This window comes from Oreochromis aureus, linkage group 3 (assembly GCF_013358895.1).
Source record: "Oreochromis aureus strain Israel breed Guangdong linkage group 3, ZZ_aureus, whole genome shotgun sequence".
Taxonomy (NCBI): Eukaryota; Metazoa; Chordata; class Actinopteri; order Cichliformes; family Cichlidae; genus Oreochromis; species Oreochromis aureus.
Window position 1 is genome coordinate 69666050 of NC_052944.1, and position 23524 is coordinate 69689573.

The following is a 23524-nucleotide window of genomic DNA, read 5'->3' on the forward strand; positions in this document are numbered from 1 at the left end:
AGTACTGACACATTCACTGGAGTCATAAGAGTCATCCAGCATGGAAAGACAGTTGGAGTTAAGGCCACACTGTCTTTGTCTGTCTTTGTATGCTCTGCAACAGATTCAAGAAGTCTGGGTAGAATCAGTCTTTGACTTCAAGGATCACTCTGCAGGCATCACTGCGTGTCTCAACCTGTAAAAGATTGAAAAAGGTTTGTCTTAAAAAGATTGTTGCATATGCTTCATGGGTACAGTCACGTTTACTGTGTTTTATCCACATATTGACAAGATTTTTTGTCACAATAAATAAGAATACTAAAAACAATAAAAAACAACACAACAACAATAATAATAATAATCTTAAAATAACTTTTCATTTTCTGCATTAATTAATCCAACTAAAATATCTGAATATTACTCACCACAGCACAGAATCTAAAGTAAAAAACTCAGTCTGTTGGAAGGACAAGACAAAGAAAGGGTACAAAATTATTTTTTACATCTTTATATTATGACAGTGAGAAAAGATACAATAAATAGTGTCTTTGTATATGTGAGTGTTTGCTCTGCAGATTTGATATCAATGTTTCGATTTTTTTGTCACACTGACAAACAGAATCTAAAGAAATATGTTTTGTTCCTCAGTAAAGAGTGAACTGACCTTAAAGTCTCCAGTCTACAGTGTGGACTCTCCAGGTAATCGCACAGTTGTTTCATTCCTGAATCCTGCAGGTTGTTTCCTATTATATCCACGTGTTTTAGATAAGGGGGGTTGGAGTTCAGAGCACTGACCAGAGCAGCACAGTTTTTCTCTGACAAACTGCAATTCTCAAATCTGAAGAAAGAATAGTACATGTAGATAAAATAATTGGTAATGCAAACAGATGTTTTCATGCTTCAAATGTGCAGCTCAGCATTACTATGTCCCAATCGATTAGTTTTTCTCTAAAATGAAGACATGATCATCATTTTTCTTGTAAGTAAATCAAGTGAACATCCAGTAACGATACAGGCTATTACAAACTGCACAGATTATTGCCAAATGCAACAGCATTCAGCTGGACCTCCAGATAATGGAAACCAAACAGTCACTCTATAAAAGCATGGCACAACCAAGAAGAGCCACCTCAAAGGACAACTCAGCTGTACATCTGCACCTAAAGGATAAAGGTCACACTTTCAAGGATGCCCATGTTCACATATTGGACAGAAAAGTCAGATGATTTAAAAGAGGTGTACAAAAGGCCACTGCGAGCATTCATTATTGAACAGAGGTGCTGGCTTACCACACCAGCTATTAACCACCTATTTAGACTCTCTTGAAATCCTCACAGCAAGAGTTAAGCAGCCTCTGTGTGTTCCTGTGTGTTTACATTTAAACCAGAGATTGAAACACTTGTTTTCAGTAAATATTAACTTTACTCTTATTAATTCCATCTTATTTCACTCCAGCTTTTAACAGAATTTATTATAGCAGTGTTTGTAAGAAGTATCTTTACAGATAAAGCTGCAGAGATTTTGTTCTGAGGTTTTGGAGAGTTTGTCTTTGTGCTTAATACCATGTAACTGAAAAGTGCAGCTCTTGCCTGCTTCAGCTTATAGAAACCAAGATGATGTTGGTGGACTGGCTTTTAGTATCTGGGGTTTTTTTCTATTGTTTATTCTTGAAGTAAAATCTCATCTTAAAAATGTCAGCATCTGAAAAGCGTCCCATACCAGCAGCCTGCATGTTATTAGTTAGCTGCTCTAAACTCTGGTCTTTGTCTCACCCACGCTGCCCCCCTCATATTTCAGCTGTTCAACTTAAGACACCAGGCTAGATCTGACCCTGGTTAATTATTGGTGCAATGTTGGGCTGAAGATTATTAGATTACTGTAACTGTGTGCAGGATTTTCCAAAAATATAAGTGCTGTATTTGTGGGAATTAATTAAAATATATATTGTTGATACGTTAAGTGACAATGACTCACTGAAATTCAAGTCCCAGAAGGATGAAGCTGAGGTATCATATTAAAACCAGAAAAAATAATTAAAATTGCATCGGTACATCCACATCCTCTGTCGCACAGCAGTGGAGTTGGGTTATAAGGATTTCACTTCACCGTTCAAACTACTGAAAGACCTTCAGAAACAACAACAAATTCAGTTAACTGACCTGAGTGTCTCCAGTCTACAGTTTGGATGCCCCAGACTAGCAAACAGTGTCTCTGCTGAATCCTGCAGGTTGATTGAACTCAGGTGCAGCTCTGTGAGATAGGAGGGGCTGGACTTCAGAGCTGAGGTCAGAGTGTTACAGAGCTTCTCTGAGATCAAGACATCATGAAGTCTGTGTTGACACATATTAGAAAACATGTTGTTATTAATAAGAAACTTCATGCTCTTGATGAAAAACAACTAAACACTTATAATCAGTGGTTCAGCTGCTCTGATTTTTTTTTCTTTTTTTTTTTTTTTTTACATAAAACATTAATTCTCATAGTCTCTGTCAGGCCCACAAATTATATTTTTTCTTTTGATTTAATGTGTACACTGTTAGAAAAAGCGTCTTGAAAAAACGGCGATATTCCGGCAGCTGGGGCGCCAAAATAGGCTACGACCGTATAATTACAGAAAATAACTCCCGCATAAAAATACGGTTATTTTCAGTAGTGAAAATAGAGTTTGTTGCGCTAATGTTACATGGGATTCTGCCTTTTCCAAGTGCTTTTAGACATTGAATTAGGAACATTGTAACGTGATCAAACAATGAAATTACCTATAAACAAGGTCAATGAATGTGGCAATATGAATCATAATACGTAAATGTCCAGAAATATACAGTTAACAGTTGGTTTAACCAGGGGCGGATCTAGAGAAATTTTCTTAGGGTGGCATGAGGGTGGCAAAGAAATCAAATGGGGTGGCAAAATCAAAGCCTTTTTTTCCAAACACAAATGCAGGTGGTTACATATGGTTAAAATGACTCAAATGCAGTAAGTATACACGTTTTAAATATAGTCTATAACTTAATTATTGTCTGTAGCCCACATAATTACACACTTTAGTTACATAAAACATGTGAGTTTTGATCTTATGTACTGTATAGCCTTTATAATAAATAAATATGTAGCCCAATAAGTATAAAATCCAGAAAGCTACACAACATGGGGCGGTTCATTTACAAACACACGTCTAACTTAAGTTTCACTTTTTTTTGTTAGAAAACAATTACATTGTTACAGCTTAAATTACACAAAATGTCAGAAATCTGCACTGTCATGAACATAAATTTAAACCTAATTTTTCATGATTTGTTGTATTAACCCACTGAGGTCTGAAATACAACCGGCCATTTTTGACTCCTTTTGAATTTACGTTTGTATTTCACCCTCAAATTGTTTCATTTTATTTTTTCCACTTGTCTTGTTTGGTATCATTCTTTTCAGCTCAACTGAATTTAGTTGCTTTTTTTTCACTGACATACTGTTATAGTACTAATATTACTATTAATAGTACTATTACTGATCTGAAATCACACAAAGAACTTAAAATCCTAGTAGTATTTTTTTACTGTAAAAAAACCTGCAGACATGTTGAATAAATATAAATTGTACATTTTGTAAACATATACAACTATTTATCTAAAAATGCAGCCAATACACCTGCCGTTTTTTCATTTTGTACAACCATTTAAAAATATTACTAAAACTAAAATGAGAGAAAAATCAGGTTTCGCAATAAGATGCTCCACAAATGATGTGTGCCAGTAAAAAATAAGTTTGTCCACCAAAAGACAGAGGAGAACAGCACAGGGATAAACCTGCAGGCCTGACAACAGGAGGTGTATCACTCCGCTGGTTTTCTACTTAGTGACAGTGTTTACACTGCAGTGTGCCTTTGTGACATTCATTAGTGCCCTCACTGACACACAAGACAAAACAACGACTACACAACAGAACAACTACACAAGACAGCACAACACACTAAGTACACTCCACACTAAACGTCACAAATCTCCTATATCTAAAAACTCTCTCTCTCTCTCTCTCACTCGCTCGCTCTGTCTCGCTGCCGTTACCGTCACTCCCAAAACTCTCCCCTCTTCCTAAACAATCAAATCCCAACTGTTGACTTTTTGTTTAATTGGTCGACATGGTACATTTTTCCACTGATAGGAAAGAGGTGGCTTTTTTTCCTTTCTTTACTGTTTTCGCGCTGTCCTTAGAAAATGCTTAAAAACACACACACACAAAAACGTGACGACAGTATTTAGAAAAAAGCATGGCTTATATATATTATCATAACTCTGGATTTACTGGCCTGTGATTAAAATTTAAAAACTTTTAAGTCTGAACTTTCAATCTGGGCTGAAATAGAGACTCAGCGTGGCTGCAGCTTGTTGCTATGTCAGCTTAACATAGTCATGTGATTTGGAGGTGCAGCGTGTCTGTGGACCACAGAGGGTTAATAACACTCACCTTCTTTCCATTTCCAGCGTGTAACATCCAACCACCTGTGTAAAAAGCGAAATTCCCATGGTGTTGTTCAAAATGTGCTCTGGCACAATCATAAGCATCGCTTGCTACTGAAAACAAGAAAAAAGCCGGTCCTGCTATGGGCTGAACCATTTGTTAATGGTGGAGGGGGGGGAACACTATGCAATATATTCAGTTTTAGCATTTATATTCACTGTTGACTGTAACTACACTCAAACTGTTAATGCTATCTTATTTTAATAAACAACACTATGACATGCAAGACTGGGGTGGCACGGGATCCTTTTAGGGTGGCACTTGCCACCCAATGCCACCCTTCTAGATCCGCCCCTGGGTTTAACTAATAATGGATTGCATGCTCTGGGACAGACTGACAGAGGAGAGGCTGCCGTATCGCACCATCGGCCCCTCTGGCCATCGCCAGCAGGCGGTAGGTGAAGTGTCTTGACCACGGACACAACGACCGAGAGGGTTCGAGCCCTTCTGATCGCAAGGCGAACTGCTAACTCATGAGCCACGATCGCCCTAACTAGCAATGATAATAATACTTATGTGATGTAACACAAGCTCATAGGGATCATGTTATATACTTTACCGTAGCATTACATTTGAATTCAACAGTTCAGTCTTTCAAATAACGGACAGATATTTGTGGAATCATGATACATTTGTGAATGTATTTTAACAATCTACATATGCATATGTACAGACAGATACATTTAATGATCATGACAATTATGTTTCATTACATTACAGTGATTTGACGTTAATTTACATTTGAAATGTGAAGTCAAAGTCTATTTACGTAACTTTAATGATATTCTAGAAGAACAGAACAAAACTGTAAAATGCACGATTCTTTCCTACGGTCGCAGCCATACCCACGACCTTGTTGTTGTTAGTTCACATTCATTGGCCGATGCTTAGCGTCATGTTATTATGTGTCCCAACATCCAATGGCATATCACATTGTTTTCATGGCCACACCCTCACCCCAGGTGCAGAGGCCTATTTCTGTTCAGGAATGTTGTGAATACTTTGAGATTTATATTAATTGCAATTCCTACCTCTACATTTATTAAAAAATATATATAATTAGCACAGCGTGGACGTGAACTGATTTAGATTGTGGCATGCAAAGGAATCTTAACTGATTAGCTCAAAGATATTGAGCTTGTTATTCAACCCCAAGCTGGTAGGGGGAGCTCTTTATTTAAACACTTCACAGTGTTTCCATGTGCCTCAACCTTCAACAACAGCAGAACAGAAGTCACTCATGAGTGACATCCCGCTACAAAACAACAACTGTCAGTGACTCTGCACCACGGTGTAAACACAACATTCAAGATAACAGTTAAAAGTAACGTAACCATAAACAATAAAACAAGAACATCTAAACAGCAGCACATGTCCCAAGGCATGATGGGAGAGAACTAGCTGTTTCTGGATGTATTTTTACGACCTAAATATGCATATGTACGAAAAAATATATTTAAGAAACAAGTAAATTGTGTTTTACTATATTTACAGTGATGTTATGTTGTTTTACCTTTGACATGTAAGATCACAGTCTGCTTATGTAAATTGAATGATATCCTAGGAAGACAGTACAAAACTGTAAAAAATTACAGTAAGATACTTTGACATTACTATTTTTTGGAACAGTGTAGAGAAAGGAGAGGGATTGAGTTCTTTTTAGACTACCCTGCACTTTTGGCCCAATTTGAAATGGAGAGCCAGTGAGGGTGCATCTTACTGTTCAAAAAGTTGGACTCCAAAGGAATAAAATGCTTCATTGGTCATTTCAACACACCCTGCAGCTTTAATCTTTGTGTCATATTATCAGTAGTTTATGGAAGCTCATTGTGATGTTGTGAAGTTTTAAGTAAATATTGCTGTAACTCACTTAAATGTCCTTTCTGCTGCTGAGATTAAATCACTTTGACAAAATTCTGTGTTATCCCTTCAACTTCACATGTCACCACTGAAACTGATTCAGGTGAAACAGCAGAAATACAAAAAGTTAAATAATCAAAACATATTTTTTGTTTAAAAAACATTTACCAGTTTTAATAGCTCAAAACCATTTAATAATAATGTATACTTTATTGATCCCGTGGGGAAATTCCTCTCTGCACTTAACCCATTCACTCAGTGAAGCAGTGGGCAGCCATTGGGCTCCGGGGAGCAGTGTGTAGGGACGGTGCCTTGCTTAGCAGTACCTCAGGGTAGCTGTTCAGGGAAATCGAACCCCCGACCTTCTGATCAGGGGGCCAACACTACCTACTGAGCTATTCCTTTGTGACCAAGTTAAAGTGACATGTAATGTTTCCTTTACATATAACAGTGTAAGAAGAACAAGCAGTATGTTGTAGTAAGAACTAAACTATTCGTCTACAATTATTTATAATGTTAATCACACTTGGACTCACCGAGCCTTTCTGCAGTTCTTCACAGCTGGTAGCAGTCTCTGTCGTTCTTCCAGTGTTGTGTTGTACTTTTCCAGATCGAACACATCCATAACCTCCTCTGACATCATCAACATATATGCCAGAGCTGAGCACTCGATTCCAGAGAGTTCCTTCTTTGATTTGTTCTGTGACTTCAGAAACGCTTGGATTTCCTGATGTACTGAGAGGTCCTTCATCTCCATGAGACAGTGGAAAATGTTTAGGCAGCTGTCAGGACACTTGTCTTCACTGCGAATCTCCTTCAGGTTGTTGATGATTCTCTGGATGATTTCTGGACTGCTCTCTGTCTGACCCAATAAACCTCCTAAGAGTCTCTGGTTTGATTTCATAGAGAGGCCATGAAGGAAGCGAACAAACAGTTCCAGGTGGCTATTCCAGAGAAACAAGGATTTCTCCATGGCTCCTCTCAGAAAATCTTCCAGAGATGAGATATCTTCCAGAGATATGTTATTTCCTTTATCATCCTCAGTAAAGAAGTCCTTCAGCTCCTCTGTCTTCCTGTTGGTGTAACAGTGGAACATGTAGACTGCAGCCAGAAACTCCTGAACACTCAGATGAACAAAGCAGTAAACTGGTTTCTGGAAGATCACAGACTCTCTTTTCAAGATCTCTGTACAAACTCCTGAGTACACAGAGGCCTCTGTGACATCCAGACCACACTGCTCCAAGTCTTCTTGGTAGAACAGGATGTTCTTTTTCTGCAGATGTTCAAACGCCAGCCTCCCCAGCTTCAAAAGAACTTCCCAGTCAGTTCTGGTGAACTCTTGCTGATTCATCTCTTGCCCCTCGTGGTACTTGTGCTTTTTCGTTGTCTGAACCAGCAGGAAGTGTGAGTACATGTCAGTCAGGGTCTTGGGCAGCTCTGCTCTCTCCTCTGTAGTCAACATGTGCTCCAGAACTGTAGCAGTGATCCAGCAGTAAACTGGAATTCCACACATAATGTAAAGGTTCCTGGATGTCTTTAAGTGGGAGATGATTCTGCTTGACAGCTCATCATCTCTGAATCTCCTCCTGAAGTACTCCTCCTTCTGGGCATCAGTGAAGCCTCGCACTTCTGTCATCCTGTCAACACATTTAGGAGGAATCTGATTGGCTGCTGCAGGTCGGGAAGTTATCCAGATGAGAGCAGAGGGAAGCAGATTCCCCTCGATGAGATTTGTCAGCAGCTCACTGATGGTTGACTTCTGTGTGACATCAGACACAAGCTTCCTGTTGGTGAAATCCAACAAAAGTCTGCTTTCATCCAGGCCATCAAAGATGAACACAAGATTACACACAGTGAGCTGCTCTGCTGTGACGCTCTGTAATGTTGGATAGAAAACATGGATCAGCTCCAGGAGACTGTACTGCTCATCTCTGACCAAGTTCAGCTCCCTGAATGAAAGCAGAACCACCGCACTGATGTGTTGGTTTTCTAAGCCCTCTGCCCAGTCCAGAGTGAACTTCTGCACCAAGAAGGTTTTTCCAATGCCAGCAACACCATATGTCAGAACCACTCTGATGGGTCTCTGTTGGTCAGGTAAGGTTTTAAAGATGTCCTGGCAGCTGATTGGAGTGTCATGGAGGGTCTTCGTCTTGGAAACGTTCTCCACCTGCCTCACCTCATGCTGGGTATCAAACTCTTCGTTATGTCCCTCTATGATGTAGAGCTCAGTGTAGATCCTGTTGAGGAGGGTTCCACTTCCTGTTTTATCAGGTCCTTCAGTTACACGTTCACATCTTCTCCTCAGAGTGACCTTTAGTGCATCGGAAACTTTCTGCAGCCCTGCATATGTTAAAAAAATAAATAAAAAAAAAAAACACAATGAAACAAGAGAGCAAGAAAACTGTATAATGTGTCCAGTTTTCCAAAAACAAGCCCATCAACAAGAAATCTGTTAAGTTTTTCTTTGTACACAGCTGTTCTTACTGGCTTTCTCCAGACCAGCTCTGGTTCTACATCTTTCTCCACATTGGGGACAAGAAGGGTCTCTTGATGAATCCTTCAGGACATTGTGACAGAATGCACAGTAGGACAGAGGCTTTCGCCCCAGTAGCTTCTCTCTGTGAATACAAGTAAAATTCATTCTGACTAAAGAAAAGCAGTTAATTCAGAAATACCAAAGTTTAAATACTTACTGGAAATGACACACGTCACTGCTCATGGCTGTAGCTAACAAATTGTGAATGACTCATAAACACATTCTTTGGAATGCATTGCAACATCTAGGCAACATATTTATTCCTGCTGATAGCTGATCTTTAGCTCAGTTCAGGACAAATAGTGTTTTACTTTATGTTTATAACCTCAGGTCATCCTTTTAAATCACTTTTGAGTCCTTAGTTTGTATTCATGAGTTTGGATTTCTGTTTATACCGGTTATATTTCCTTTTTAAGTATTCACAAATCCTACAACTGGTAATCAGTATAAGAAGCCCCACAAAGCTGGTTAACTAACTCACTCACTATGTTAACCCAGGATTTATCAGTCTAGCTACAAGTACATTTGTATGAAGGGTGTAGCATTGGCAACATTTAACCAATCACAAACATGGATAAGTGTACTGTTAGGAAAACAGCTATTTTGCAAAGGAACATAAAGTAACAAATCTTATATCAAGAGGGGAAACACATAATACAGACCAAAAGACACAGCTGCTTTTTAAGATGTTGTTTGGGGAGAAAAAAGAAGCAAAGCCAAAAAAATGTTATGTGAATGCGTGAAATTGTTTAGAGCTTCGGTCAGAAAGACTAGAAATAAGCTAGTATCTTAATAACATTGAACCCACTGTGATATTATGTAATTTATATTATATAAATACTGTAATAGCATAATAAAATATATAATATATATATATTTTTTTAAAATATAATAATAAAAAATTATAGTTTCCCAGACCATAAAAACCAAAATAATATTCATCATCTTTACAGCAAATTCAGTCTCTTACTTTGTGACTGAGGATCCAGGTTCATGACTGAAGACTGGAGGATAATCCCGAGAATTGTCACTGTTCATGGACATGGAGCTGGATCCTGGAAACACTGCCCTATAATTGTGCTGCTGACGTCTGGAAGCACAAACAAAATGAAGCACACATTGTTCTTGTGCCTGTTCCAGGTTTTTCTGCTGTATGCCCAAGATAACTTTTCTTCATCTAGATTTATTAATTCAAACATTGGTAATTAGGATAATGAGTCAAATAAAGCTAATTAATTAACTTGCTATATTAATCTACGGTTTATAAGTCTAGCTACCAGTATGTTCACACTAAAGGCATTGGGTTGGGCACATCTTACCAGTCAACATCATAAATATGTCAAACACCATAATGCAAACTGAAAGAAACACAATTGTGGTTTATATATGAGAATTTCCATGGAATGAATTCTTCCATAAACAGCTGTTTCATACCTTGATCTTTAATTTCAAATATAACCTGCTCCTGAGGTGGTTAAGAACAATTCAGTGGTTCACTGACAAACCCCTTTGAAAGAATATTGCGAAATTAAAAATCTTCTACAGCTTAGTTTACAAAAGAATCAGTCTCTTACTGCGTAACTGAGGGTCCAGGTTTATGATTGAAGACTGGGGGATAATCTTTAGAGTTGTCACTCTTCATAGACGTGGAGCTGGATCCTGGAAACTCTGCTCTGTGTTTGTGCTGCTGACATCTAGAAGTACAAACATAGAATGAAGCACACATTGCTCTTCTACATGTTTCCATATTTTTGTGCTTTGGTTGTTGTTTAGGTTTTTCTGAAACATATCAAAGTTATTTTTCTTTCATCTGGGCTCACTAATCCTAGCAACGGGAATCAGGAGTCACACAAAGCTAATTAATTAACTCGCTATCTCTTGAAGACCTTGAAGACAGCAAAAAACAAAATCATCTTCAGCTCAGTTTACAACAGAATCAGTCTCTTACTTTGTGACTGGGGGTCCAGGATCATCACTGAAGACTGGAGGATAATTTCGAGAATTGCCACTGTTCATGGACATTGTGCTGGTTCCTGGAAAGACTGCTTTGTGTTTGTGCTGCTGACATCTGGAAGCACAAACATAGAATGTTCTTCTACATGTTCCTCTTGATGGCCATTTAGCAGCTTCTCTCTGTGTCAGATTCATGAGGCTGAAGCACTGGATGTTCTCAAAACGCCTGTTCTTTAGGGTAAGCTGGAACCATGGTCTTCCTTTTTAGACGACTTTTGAATCACTACTTAATCTTTTTAAGTTTCAGTTTTTGTTTAGGTTTTTCTGGTACATATCCAAGTTATTTTCCTTTCATCTGGATTCACTAAATCAAACACTGGTAAACAGGATAATGAGTCACACAAAGCTAGTTAATTAACTCACTATTTTAAGACAAGGTCTTGCCAAGAGCATGTTCCTTTGTAAGGTGTAGCATCTAACCAAATCAACATCATAGATAAAGTAGAAGAGCAGTTAATTTACAAATGAAGATAAAAAATACAAAACTTCATGGAAAAAAAAAGATATAAAGAGATTAAACACACAATACTGAGAGACAGCAAGACACGTGTAAGTTATTGACTGAGAAAAATCACCATGCCATAATCTATTGCTAAAAATATGACTGTGTGAGTTTTTTGAATGTTTTGATCAAAACAGCTGGAAAATAGCTAAAATGTTAATCAAGCCTACCTGAAGCCAGCAAACAAAAATGTTAACAATCCTATGTGTGTAAGATAACAAACTTCATGACTGTATCGTCAAGACACAGGAGATTCTAATGGATTAAAATTTACAGTAAATCAAGTCAAGTTGCTTTATTGTTATTTCAACCATGTGCAGTGTTACAGTACACAGTGAAACGAGACAGCTTTCCTCCAAGACCAATGGTGCTACATATAACAGAAAATCAACGCGGGACTACAAAAACTCCATTTGCTAAAACTGCAAAACACAAAACGCAACACCAGACAGAGGTGAACAATACAAACACAAGGCAGTGAAACAGAAAAGTACAACAATGAGAGTGGGTTGTGCAAAAGACTGTGCACTGTGCAAAAAGTGGTGTTGTATAAGTAAAACAGAAACAGTACTTACTTTATGCCTGAGGATCCAGGATCATGACTGAAGACTGGAGGAAAATCTCGAGAATTGTCACTGTTCATGGCCATACTGCTGATTCCTGGAAACTCTGTTCTGTCCTCAGCTAAACTTCTCATCTTTAGGCAGTCTGGCAGAACAACAACAACTGTGAGTGCAGGTTGAAAATCCTGACAAACATATTTATAGAAACCTGGGACTTGTAGAACAGGAAATACAACACACACATGACACCTAAATACAAAAACACACACACATAATAAACCTAGTCGACCTGCCACCTAATAAATTAACAGATCCTTGTTCTCTCTTAAAAACCACAGAAAGACTGCTGACAGGAAGATGTCCTGACCATGAAGCAAAGATTTAATGTTGTCCATCATGCTTCTTTCTGGATGATGTCACAAACTTGAGTAACAAAACTGACAAAACAACAGTCACAGTTTTTGTTCTAACTTGCAAAACATTCATGTCATGTTTTCCAGTCAGGAACTAATTTTCTGATTATTCTGAAAAACGCATAAATGCACAGTAACACTCACCGTGTTTTTGTCCTCCTGCTTTGTTTTTAATCCTTTGTTTCCGCCTCACCTTAAGAGAGCAGTCCCTCCCCTTTCCACGGGAAGTTGAATGACTACATTCACTCACACTGTGAGACACAGATTGGCTTTTTGAAGAGATTTATATTTGCTTAAATGCCACCAACATGGAGTCACTCACACAGAGTGCTCAGATTACGAACTAAAACAAATAAAAATATGTCTTCAGATTTTCTTAAACAAGCTCATATTTTTTTTAAATGTACTTATTTTAATTTGAACATGCATAAAAATGATATTAGTCTCAGCAGTAGCTTTCACTGTGTCATGTGCCGATTTAGCACCTGAAGCGTTTGCTCCACCCACAGGTCAAAGGTCAAACCTTCATCTACTCCTCATTTTGCTAAGCACTGAGGTGTTGGTGTCACATAACAAGTAAATAAATGAAAACAATAATAATTAAAGGACAGTATAATCACCAAACATTTGGTTTCTTGCCCAAGAGCAACAACATGCCATAGAGGGAAATACATTCAGCAGGGAATGATATTCAGCACCCCTGTCATTTCAGCATTACTTTTTAGATAGTTATTTAATTTATTTATGTATTTTATGTAACCATTATCACTCCGACACTGCCGTTAAGTTTATCTAGTTGGACCTTTTGGTACAACATTGTCACCTTTCTCTCCACTTCACCTCCACCTAAACTTATTTCTTTATATAGAAAATGCAGCATCTTACATCATCATTGTAACTGTATGCAAACAGTGTCCAGCTTTCTAGCACAAGCTTGCTGATTTAGGATTATTACTAACGTATACACAGCAGTAGGATCAATTGGCCAGTGAGCACAAGTCATAAATCTGACAGGGATTTTTCATGTGAATTCACTTTTTTGTGCAGAGTAGGAACATTTTACTAACATTTCCATGCACATGTTAGTAAATGATGGGCATAATTCTTAAGTTTGCAGTCTTTCAAAGAGTTATGAACCCCTCCCTGTTTTTACTTCAGAAAAACAGCCCCTCTGGGAGGCTTATTCTATAGCTGATTTCGTCACTCACTAATTTTCTACTATCATTTACAAAATAGCATTTGAATAAATATAATTCAGTTCATTATACGACAAATCTTCAACCAGGGGATTTTTCTATTTGTTTTTTTTTATAAGATCATATGTTTAAAAGTAGAAATGATTTTTAAAAAAAATCTTTTTTCACCATTGTGTTTTGATAAAATTAAAGTTTTGTTTGTTTATTTTTGTCTTGAATCGCAGGTCGTCTCCATGAATGTTACCCACGCACCTTTTCACATTCAAGATCAAAATCAGAGTTTATGAACATTAGGTCAGACATCACTTTGATGCTGCTCCCACAAACAGGACGATCAGTTATTGATTCATTTATTTTGTCTCATCTTTGCTTTTGTTTTTCAACATCAGACTTTGCTGAGGAGGAATTCAATCTGACACAAATGTACTGACAGTAAATGTGTCTTTGTGTTAATGGAATGCAATCCAGCAGCTCTGGGGTGACTTTGTTTCTCATAAACTCCTGATGTGAACTGACATGTTCTGCCATTTATTAAATAGTAGAGTAACAGCAACAGTTTCTGTTTGATTTAAAACCTCATTCACTCTGTTTAGCATTTAAACCAAAATGGGATGTGATGCTAAAATGCTGTAGAAACTAAGTAAAATAAAGTAATATATACATAATAACAGTAAAACAACAGATTAAGTGAACAGACATTAAACTAAATAATCAAGAAACACAGGAAGCATAACAGGGTGTTGTCATCAAATTTATATAATCATTTTTAATTTTTTTTATGGTGCTCTCAATAACATGCTGCTGATCCAGTTCCAGAACCAACACAACAAACCACAGATTACGCAGAAGGAAACTGGCTTAAAACAGTCATCCAGTGTTGTCCTCAACTGTTCTTCAGACATTATAAAAAATGTTGGGCAAACATTTCTTGATATATGATAGAAAAATAGTCACAAAACCAGCTTTACATCAGATATCAGATGTATGAGGTCGTACCTGTAGAAGACAAGTTTGACCAGCAAAAGCTGATAATCAACCTGACTGTGTATCTTCATGAACTAGAGTAAGTAAATAAGCTTAACACAGATGCATATGATTTGAAGTTCATGACGCTCATGCCCAATTGTCCGTTGCAGAATTGTTTTTGTACTTTAAAACAACCTCATGAATCAAATCTAAGAATCGAATGAACATCTGACTAATGTGCTCAAATAAAAAGGATAAATGTTTTAAAATCCACTGCACTGATGACTGAGCTGGTTCTGGGGGATTAAAGCTGGATGTGTTTTGCTTAAATGCAGCATTTCAGCAAAACACATCCAGCTGCTCTTATTTACTTATTTGCTCCACAGCAGAGTTTTGCCAGTTTTATCCTGGATGTACTTCCTGACACTTTCCCAAAGAGGATTTGTCTCTCTGACTGGAGTCAAAGCAGGAACCATGCATAAGCCACCTGAATGTATTGACCACTACACCACTGAAGGCATGAGCTCTCAGCAGATATGTCAAATATATGACAGAGAGAAAATTTGGTATGTTTTAATCTGGTCCAATTTGTGTTAAACAGTGGAGGAAGAACGGTGTGTATTTGGAGGGTGCTGTTGTCTCTGCTTGGCTTCCTATAAAGGTCACCACACACCACTGCAATACAGATATGGCAAAACATTTGATTATATTCTTTTATGCAACATTATGCAACCACAGAAACTGCACAGTTTTCTCTCCTCAGTGTCTCTGCTTTGAACCACAGAGTAATCACAGAGAACTGGAGCATTACATAGGTGTCATCTTGCTTCAGTGCAGACTGATACACTTCAGCACAGAGGACAAAGGAAACAGGTTCTCACAACATGAGTACTATTATTAGCCAAACAGGCACACAGTGTGGTGAGAAGTGTCTGCAAAAACAATGAAAAGTAGCTGCTGTGGTTTTAAATGCAAAGAGGTTTAAAAGCACAGAGTTAAAGGTCGTTGGTCTGTTCGGTCTTTCTTTTTAAACACCTCATACTAATTGTTAATTCTTCCCGCTAATCCAGTTAACAGATAGCAGATACATATTTGCCTTGTCTGAACTTTTTAGTGCTTATTGATTAGTTATAATATTGCTGAAGGTCTGTGCATCGAAAGTTACAGTGCACATTACATCATAGTCCATACAGGGTGGACCTGTAGCTGAGTAAACTCTGATAGTTAAGGCCAGAAGTGATGGATTTCAATCTGTCCAGGAAGCCACTGTGAACAACTTTTACCTGCTAACAAGTTCAATGAAGAGGCAACAAGACAACCCCTAAAAAACGTAATGATTTAGCAGGCAGTGGCCACAGATCATTGCTCTCTCCTGATCTTTTCTGACTGATCTTTCCTTTGTTTTACTTTTTGCTGGTGCCCTTTTCTTTTCACTCCTGGTAGTGACAACATGTGAGACTGTTTACAAAAAAAACTTTTACAAATAATTTGTACATGTCCTTTCCTCTTATTTAAAAAAATTAAACACATAGTAGTATTTAGGCGTGAGGGTATTTAAGAAACCAGTGTGACCACCTGCATTTAAAGCATAAACTGAATTATGAAAACATTTTTATCTGACCTTCATCTTCTCAAATCTCTCAGACTGAGTTTCAGACAGCTGAAGTGTTTTCTTTCTATCAGAAACAGGATGCTGGACAACTGCAGAGCTGTTAGCTTCAGTTAACCACAGACCACAAACAAACACTCCAGCTCACAGTGAACAACACTGACAAACACAGTGTGACAGGCAGGTGATTACATTTTATTTTTATTATTATTATTTTGGAAGAAATATCAAATTTTAGACAAAGGAAACCAACGCATAAACTTAAATATTGTGATTTCAGGTTTTGATAGCATCAAATTAGGAAAATGTGTCATGGTGTCTACATCTCTAGTCATGTCCCACCTTTTCCTTCTTTTTTAACTCTGTTATTTCTTTCTCTCTCTCTCTCTCTCTCTCTCTGTGGCGTGTGTCCTTCCCTTCCCTCAGTAGCGGCCCATCCAGCTTATCTGTGATAAACTGCTATTTAAGCCTGGAACAAACATTCAGTCACCACATTGTTGTGTTAGATTCACTCTTAGCCTCTATTCTGGATTATCTGTGCAGATCTGTCTGTGAATGTCTTGATAATCCAAAATGTGGTCATAATGTTTATTTTCACCCTCACTGCTATTTGAAGTTTCCCACATTGCAAAACTGCACCAAAGTCATTCTAGAAGCAACTCTCACCACAGCATCCATCTTCATAGCACATGTCATAGACACGAGTGAAGTTCCACTTTGGTTTATTTATTTTGTGGCAATTCAACAGTTGCCTCAGGGAGCTTCACACTGTAAGATGAAGATCACACCAACCAGACACATTAAGAAGCTGCAGTTCCTCTAATGTCCACTTAAAATTCCAAAAGCAAATTCTTCCACAAAGACTCCCAGGTTTAGTTCACTTTAATCCAACAAACAAGAGCCCTGTCAGACATGTTTACTATGATAACAAGGAGCTGAAAATGGCATGAACCTCAACACCGAACCTTACAGAAAGAAAACATGGAAACCAAAATACTACCTCAACTTGTAGAGGCCTTCATCAGACCTGGAAACATGCTGGATGGTCATGTGACCTGTAGGCTGCTTCCTGATGAGGGAGCCATCTTTATAGAAAGCAGCTGGGAGGTTGGAGGGAGTGGTCTTTGTTTTACAGAGCAGAGTGACGTCATCTCCCTCCATCACAGGGAGGACAGGACTCTGCAGGATCACTGATCCACCTCAACACAGAGACAAACTACAGCATTTCATCCATTTACACACAGCTTCATCAACACTAACTCCACACACTCAGCTTACCAGTGACTGTCAGGTTAACCATGTTACTGATGGGACCCTCTCTGGACTCACACCAGTAAACCCCACTGTCTGATGGGTAAGCATAACTGATGTTACAGGAGGAACCAGCTGGTTTTCCAAACCCATCTGTTCCACACTGAGTCCTCTGTCCTTTGCTTGTGTTTCTCCTCAGAGTCCATCCAGCAGAGCTGTCGTCCTCCTCACAGCTCAGAGACACAAAGTCTCTTTCAAAGAACTGAGAGCTGCTGGGACTCACAGTCAGACGAGCTGTGAGGGTTAAAATGGAAAAAAGTGTTATAGAGTTCTATATGAGTCAGTTTATGAGATATCCGTTCTTCAAACATTAATTCAATCAGGTCATATCAGTGAGCATTTCTCAGGTTTAAACTGTGACAGAAGAAGGTTACTGACCTTGGTTTGTTGTTGAACTAAAGAGAAATGACACTCAGGTTGAAAAAAACAAAATATAACTACTCCATTATTATACTTATGTAGAATTTTCAGGAACCTGTACGATACTTGAGAACTTTTTTCTGACCACTTTTTTGTGCTTTACTTTCTACATTTTCAGAGATTGGCAGTGTGGTACATTCCAGCTCATCTGTTACTTTAACTCGTCGCTCTAGATTTAAGATATTTGAGAGGAGTTATTATTTCCTGTTAGTGCATGAATATTAGTATATCCCTCATAATGACTTATTACACTAAAAGAGAAGAATGACACAAATAGTGAAGGCTACAGTGATTCACAATACTATGGTGAATTTACAGTACTGCACCATGTTAGGCTAAAACAGCATGGCTGTGATGTCCTTGATCAGTGTTAGGCTACATCAAGGGAAGCAGCCATCAAAATAAATTTAAGATGATGATGCTGATTAGATTCAATCACTGAACCGATTCTTTATACTGGCTCTGTGCTGTCTATGGGGAGGAAAAATCTCTGCTTTTCTTCTGTAATTTTATGCACTAACTATCACTATATATAAAATATCTACTATATATACTATATATATAATATACTACTACTTTTGAATAACGACTGATAAATGGATAGTGAATGATTTGATCTTTTCACTGCCTGCTGTGTTTCCTCGACTCCTGAGCAAAGATAAAGAGTCAGTTCAGACCTGCAGTTGGTCCTCGTGGTGTTTTGAACTTGAATTCAGCCTGATTTGTTTTTCATGTCTTCTCCTCCATCATCAGTTATCAGGAGAGCAGACAGTCAAAGTACAAGAATTCAAACAAACACAGAGATTCTACTTACAGAGCAGACACAGCACAGATGTTTCCTTCATCGTCCTTCTCACTCATTTGAGCTTTTTTCATTTCTCTCACTGACACCAAGTAAAGCCCGCCCTCTTCCTCTGAGTACCAGCTTTTCTATTGGTTCATACGCAGTGGTGGGTGATTGTCTCATCATTGTGGTCAAATATATTACGTGGCACAACTATTAAAAAATACAATGGATTGGCTTTTTGTGGAAAAAAAAGCAACCCAAACAAACACTTTAAACCACTTCTGATGAAAAGATAGAATAGAATAGAACAAACCTTGATGAGGGAACATATAAAGTCTATTGTGGCCAGTAATCTGAAACATATAAGAAAGCACTGTTTTAAATTAATCGAAATATATCTTATATTTAATTTCATTTTTTATTTTGTTTCACACATGGTACAGCAGTAATTCATTTTCTATATCTTTGATGCCCCAGAAACACAGATGAAAATAAAAATCTGAAAAAAATGAAAGTAACATCCATGTCCATGTAGTGGATGTCCCCCTCAGTGAGAGAGGCAGATATGAGCTGAAACCCAGGAATCAAACCAGGGACGCTGCTGTTATGGAGCTGAACTGGAACCATTCAGACACTGAGGCCCTCTGAACACATTTTAATTACAGCTGTGCAGAGACACACTGATGACTGACTGGAACACTATGATTCACATTTTACATTAACACCATCCTCACACATGGTTCATATATGACCACTAGAGGGAGATGTTGGACTTTAAACACTAACATGGATACAAGAAGATCATCAGTGAGCTTTCACAGTTTGAACTTAACACACATTTATTGTTTCAATAATGGGCCTTCTTTATTGGACTTTTGCTCCTTTCTCAAATCCAACTGGTTCAGCAGATCATGTCCTTATTGTTTTAAGCAGACAGCATCATATCACCTCTGTACTGGTTTCTTTGCATTGGCTTGCAAAGAGATTTACATTAGGGTATTACCGAAAGTTGCTCAGTGCTGCTCCCTTAATCATCAGGTGTCATCAAAGGGGGATCTCTGCATGTTTGCTTTTGCAGATATTTTTTATTATTCCTACACAAGATACAACCTCAAAGTGATTCTTGTCTCATCCTGGAACAAATACATGCACATACATGATCCATCAGTGACGGTCACCACTCTACTCAAAGAAGGGAAGACGTTTCCCTTCTTTGACACAAATTACCAAGCACTTCCTGTTTTGTTTTTTTCTTTCACATAAAAGCTCACTTATGAAGGTTTGACTGCTACACTTTTGTAAGTGAATGTTCTGTAAGATGTACTGAGGGTCATGTTTTAGTTTAAAACATTTTAACAAATAACTTTTAAATTGGAGGGTAAAAAAGGATTAAAATGAAATAAAATATATTTCAATCCTCTTTGTCTCACCGTGATTCAACTCAGTAGTTTAAGATAAAAACAGAGATGACTATTTCACTCAGATGGACCAAAGTACATTTATAGTAACAAGAGTCCAAAGGCATAAAGAAAAGTATTGCACATAAAGAAAAAAAAAGTACAATAATGTTTTGTGTATAAAGAAATGACACAAACTGGGTTTGCTAGTGTTTGTAGAACTCAATGTTCTAATTCATTATTTAAAATGAAAACATAATTATATGAATCAAATTAAGTGAGACTTGGCTTTAGTCTGTTCTGTAATTCCTCTGCCTGATTATTCAGAGCCAAGCTCCACATATTGCTGTTGCTCAATAATATTGATATGTTAAGGAAACAGAGCAGGGTGGATGACACATACAAAGATGCATCTTCTACATTCCTCCTGCTATCAGATCTGTTACAAACCAAACTGAAAGGTCATTAAGCAGCAATCAATGTGACTCATGGAGATGTGTTTTACATTAATGTTACAGTATGCAACAAATCCAATGACTGTAATATTACCTGCAGCCTCACACAGCCTACTGAGAGAAAACATGAAAGTAGCACAGAAAGAGTAATGTCACTAACACAGTCAGGGTCTGGGACAGAACACTGTTTAATTCAAGTTTTCTGCAAACCATACAGACCGGCTGTTGGACACATTTCATGTTTATGCAGTGGAATAGTTTCAAATAATGCACAATTACATCCCTAAAAAAACATTACAAAAAGCGAAAAAAAAAGGTTTGTTCTCTGTGGATAGTTTCTTCCTTCAGCATTATGAAAACAGAGTGTGGTAGATTTTTTTCTTTCCAGCTTATTCATAACTCATAGCTTGTGGTCACCTTGACAGGTGTCCTAACACAGGTTGCTGGTTTGCTAAGTTTCACACCAGTGGCAGATATGTTACACACTGTGTGACATTCTTAGCATTCCTGAAATGTACAATATTACCTTGGTCATAGTATTATTAAGACTAGGTTAGGCTAGGATTAGGTCCATAGAAAAAAAAAAAACACAAGAAAACAAACAAACATCAAACACCCTTCAGAAAAATACAAATACATAACAATAATAATAATAATAAATTAAAAAGCTTTACAGACATGAAGCAAATCCCTTTTGAGAATTAAATTTCCAGCTACATCCAAAAAATATACTCAAGCATCCCCTTATGGCTAAACATACTAAATACTTGCTGAGCTCAGTCAGCTGATGTTACACTACTGTGCTATTATTGTCCATTATGAGTCCGTACACTGTTAAAGCAACTGTAAACAACACAATAATATTTGAGTTGGCAGTTATGCGTAAAAAATTGCACAAAGTAATGCTCCAGAGAGTAGTGCACCACGACTGGAAGGAAATTTAGGCAGTCAGATGACAGGTGCAGAGGTAAACTGAGAATCTTGATTCTGTTTGTTTTGGTAACATTTTCAGATGAATTTCCATGAGCGTTCAGACATGTCTGCACTGATGCTGTTTTTTTCACTGTGATGATGTGAAGTGCAATATAAATATATTGCTACAGAATCAATTTCCTCTTCAAACTACTGTCAGACATTATCTACTGCACTCTGATGTCTCTGGAAGCGGTCCTACTGTTTCCCGAGGATGAAGTAGTTCATTCTCAGGTGTCAGAGTGACATCAGGGATCCTTGTGGAGTGTTGGTGAAAGTTTGCTTCCAGGCCATTTTTGTCACTGTATTCAGCAGCAGGAGATTCAGAGTTTAGAAAGCTCTCAGACATTTCAATGGGTGGTTCAGCAGGAGGAGGATGTGAGTCCTGACTCTGTGGTTTATCTTCTCTGAAGATCCAACAACCAACAAAGGCACCAACAACAACAACAATAACAAGGAAAAAAGCAACTGCAAGACCAGCTTTCAGTTCAACAGATCTATCCTTCTTAACTCCAGCCTCCTTCCCTTCTTCCTTCTTCCCTCCATCCTCTGTGTGTCCTCCTGGCTGACCTGCAGGTGAGAAACAGGTGTGAGGTGTCAGCTGTCAGGTAGGTGATGAGTGAAGAACAGAACAGAATCCATTTCCTCTTCAAACTGCTGTCAGACATTATCTACTGCACTCTGATCACATCACTCAGACCAGCTGCTTTCTACAAAGTCTCATCAACAACATCTTTAGAAACAAACATCAACAACCAGGAAGCAGCTTCACCTCTGATCACACACACACTCAACTCTACTCCCTCACCTGGAGGATCAACTTTCAGGTAGATGATGCTGATGAGCTTCATACTGTCTACCTCGTTCTGGACACGACACTCGTATGTTCCAGCATCATTAATCATCACATTCTTCAGAATCAAAGACACGTCTCCATCCTTCATCTGTCTGTCCTGCAGATCCACCCGGTTCTTAAAAGATGGATGCTGCTCATCTGGAACAAACTGCCCATCCCGGTACAAAAGCACATATTTTTCTCCCAGGTCAGTTCTGCTCCACTCTACAATAATAATGGTGTTGTTGTTTGGAGCTTGACATGGCAGACTGACGTTCTTCTGTCCAGACTCAGCTGTGATGTTTCTCTGGTCTGAAAGAGGAAACAACACAGAGCAGAGAGGTTAAAAGTACAAATGTTCACATATATAGCAGCTAATCTGAGTGAGGATCAGAAAGAGATTGCTGAGCTCTCCTGAACCGAACCAGATGGAGCACATTATGTGGCAAACTGGCCATCACCCAGTTTATTTTGAATAGGTGAATTTGAATGAAATGACAAATGACATTAATAAAAATGATCAGATTAAACCCTCACTGTCAATGGCAGAAAATCCTTGTAGTACTCATGAAACAAAAATGTTAGATACAATAAATTTGTTGTTAATTCAACAAATTGAAGTAAAGTGGGTTGCACGCAAGATAGCAGCAGTCAGAGAAATGTTGAGCCAGTTAATACAAGTGAGCTCTTTAGCTTCATAAGAATGACAAACCAGCAAGCAGAGCTCACACCACAGTTTGCAGAATGAGAAAACCTTCACTCAGCTTCTTTAAGACTCACTCTTGAAGAAGATGGAAGGTGATAATTTATTTCCCTGCATTAAGGAAGAGCAAACCCAAAGATGTCTTGCATGTGTAAGATTCAAAGGAGGACACCAAAGTGTTAGCAGGAAAGAAATACGATCCGAGTAGAAAGAAGTCTTGGGGCTCCCATGGACCTGTGGGAGACTTAGTAGAGTTCTAAATAGGCATGCCTAAAGTTTTAAGAGCAGTAGGTCACAATTCTCAGGGGGTAATGTGTCAGTCTCTACTGCTACCTACAGGTTAAGGCATGTGATCATGATCCCACAGTGTGTATAAAGCAACAGAGAAGCTGAACATGCAGTTCAAAACTTTACAAAGCCCCTCACAAAGGCCATATCCCTCATTAGCATGCAGTGTCATTGTTTTTCAAAATGGCTTCAGTTCAGCTGTGG

The 23524-nt window shown here is 38.1% G+C and overlaps 1 protein-coding gene across 1 annotated transcript in view; it reads right to left on the reverse strand.

Annotated features, from left to right (window-relative positions):
- The window catches only part of LOC116320178 (NLR family CARD domain-containing protein 3-like), a 65578-nt gene extending 53045 nt beyond the window's left edge, over positions 1–12533 (reverse strand). Inside the window, exons 1-9 of the mRNA XM_039601925.1 lie at positions 12526–12533; positions 11981–12113; positions 10839–10958; positions 10465–10584; positions 9861–9980; positions 8839–8972; positions 6891–8694; positions 2139–2309; positions 644–817 (exon numbers count right to left, since the gene is read on the reverse strand). Coding sequence (XP_039457859.1) covers positions 644–817; positions 2139–2309; positions 6891–8694; positions 8839–8972; positions 9861–9980; positions 10465–10584; positions 10839–10958; positions 11981–12102 — 2765 coding nt within the window. The 5' untranslated portion in view covers positions 12103–12113; positions 12526–12533. The remainder of the gene's footprint in view (positions 1–643; positions 818–2138; positions 2310–6890; positions 8695–8838; positions 8973–9860; positions 9981–10464; positions 10585–10838; positions 10959–11980; positions 12114–12525) is intronic.
- Positions 12534–23524: the final 10991 nt, after the last annotated feature.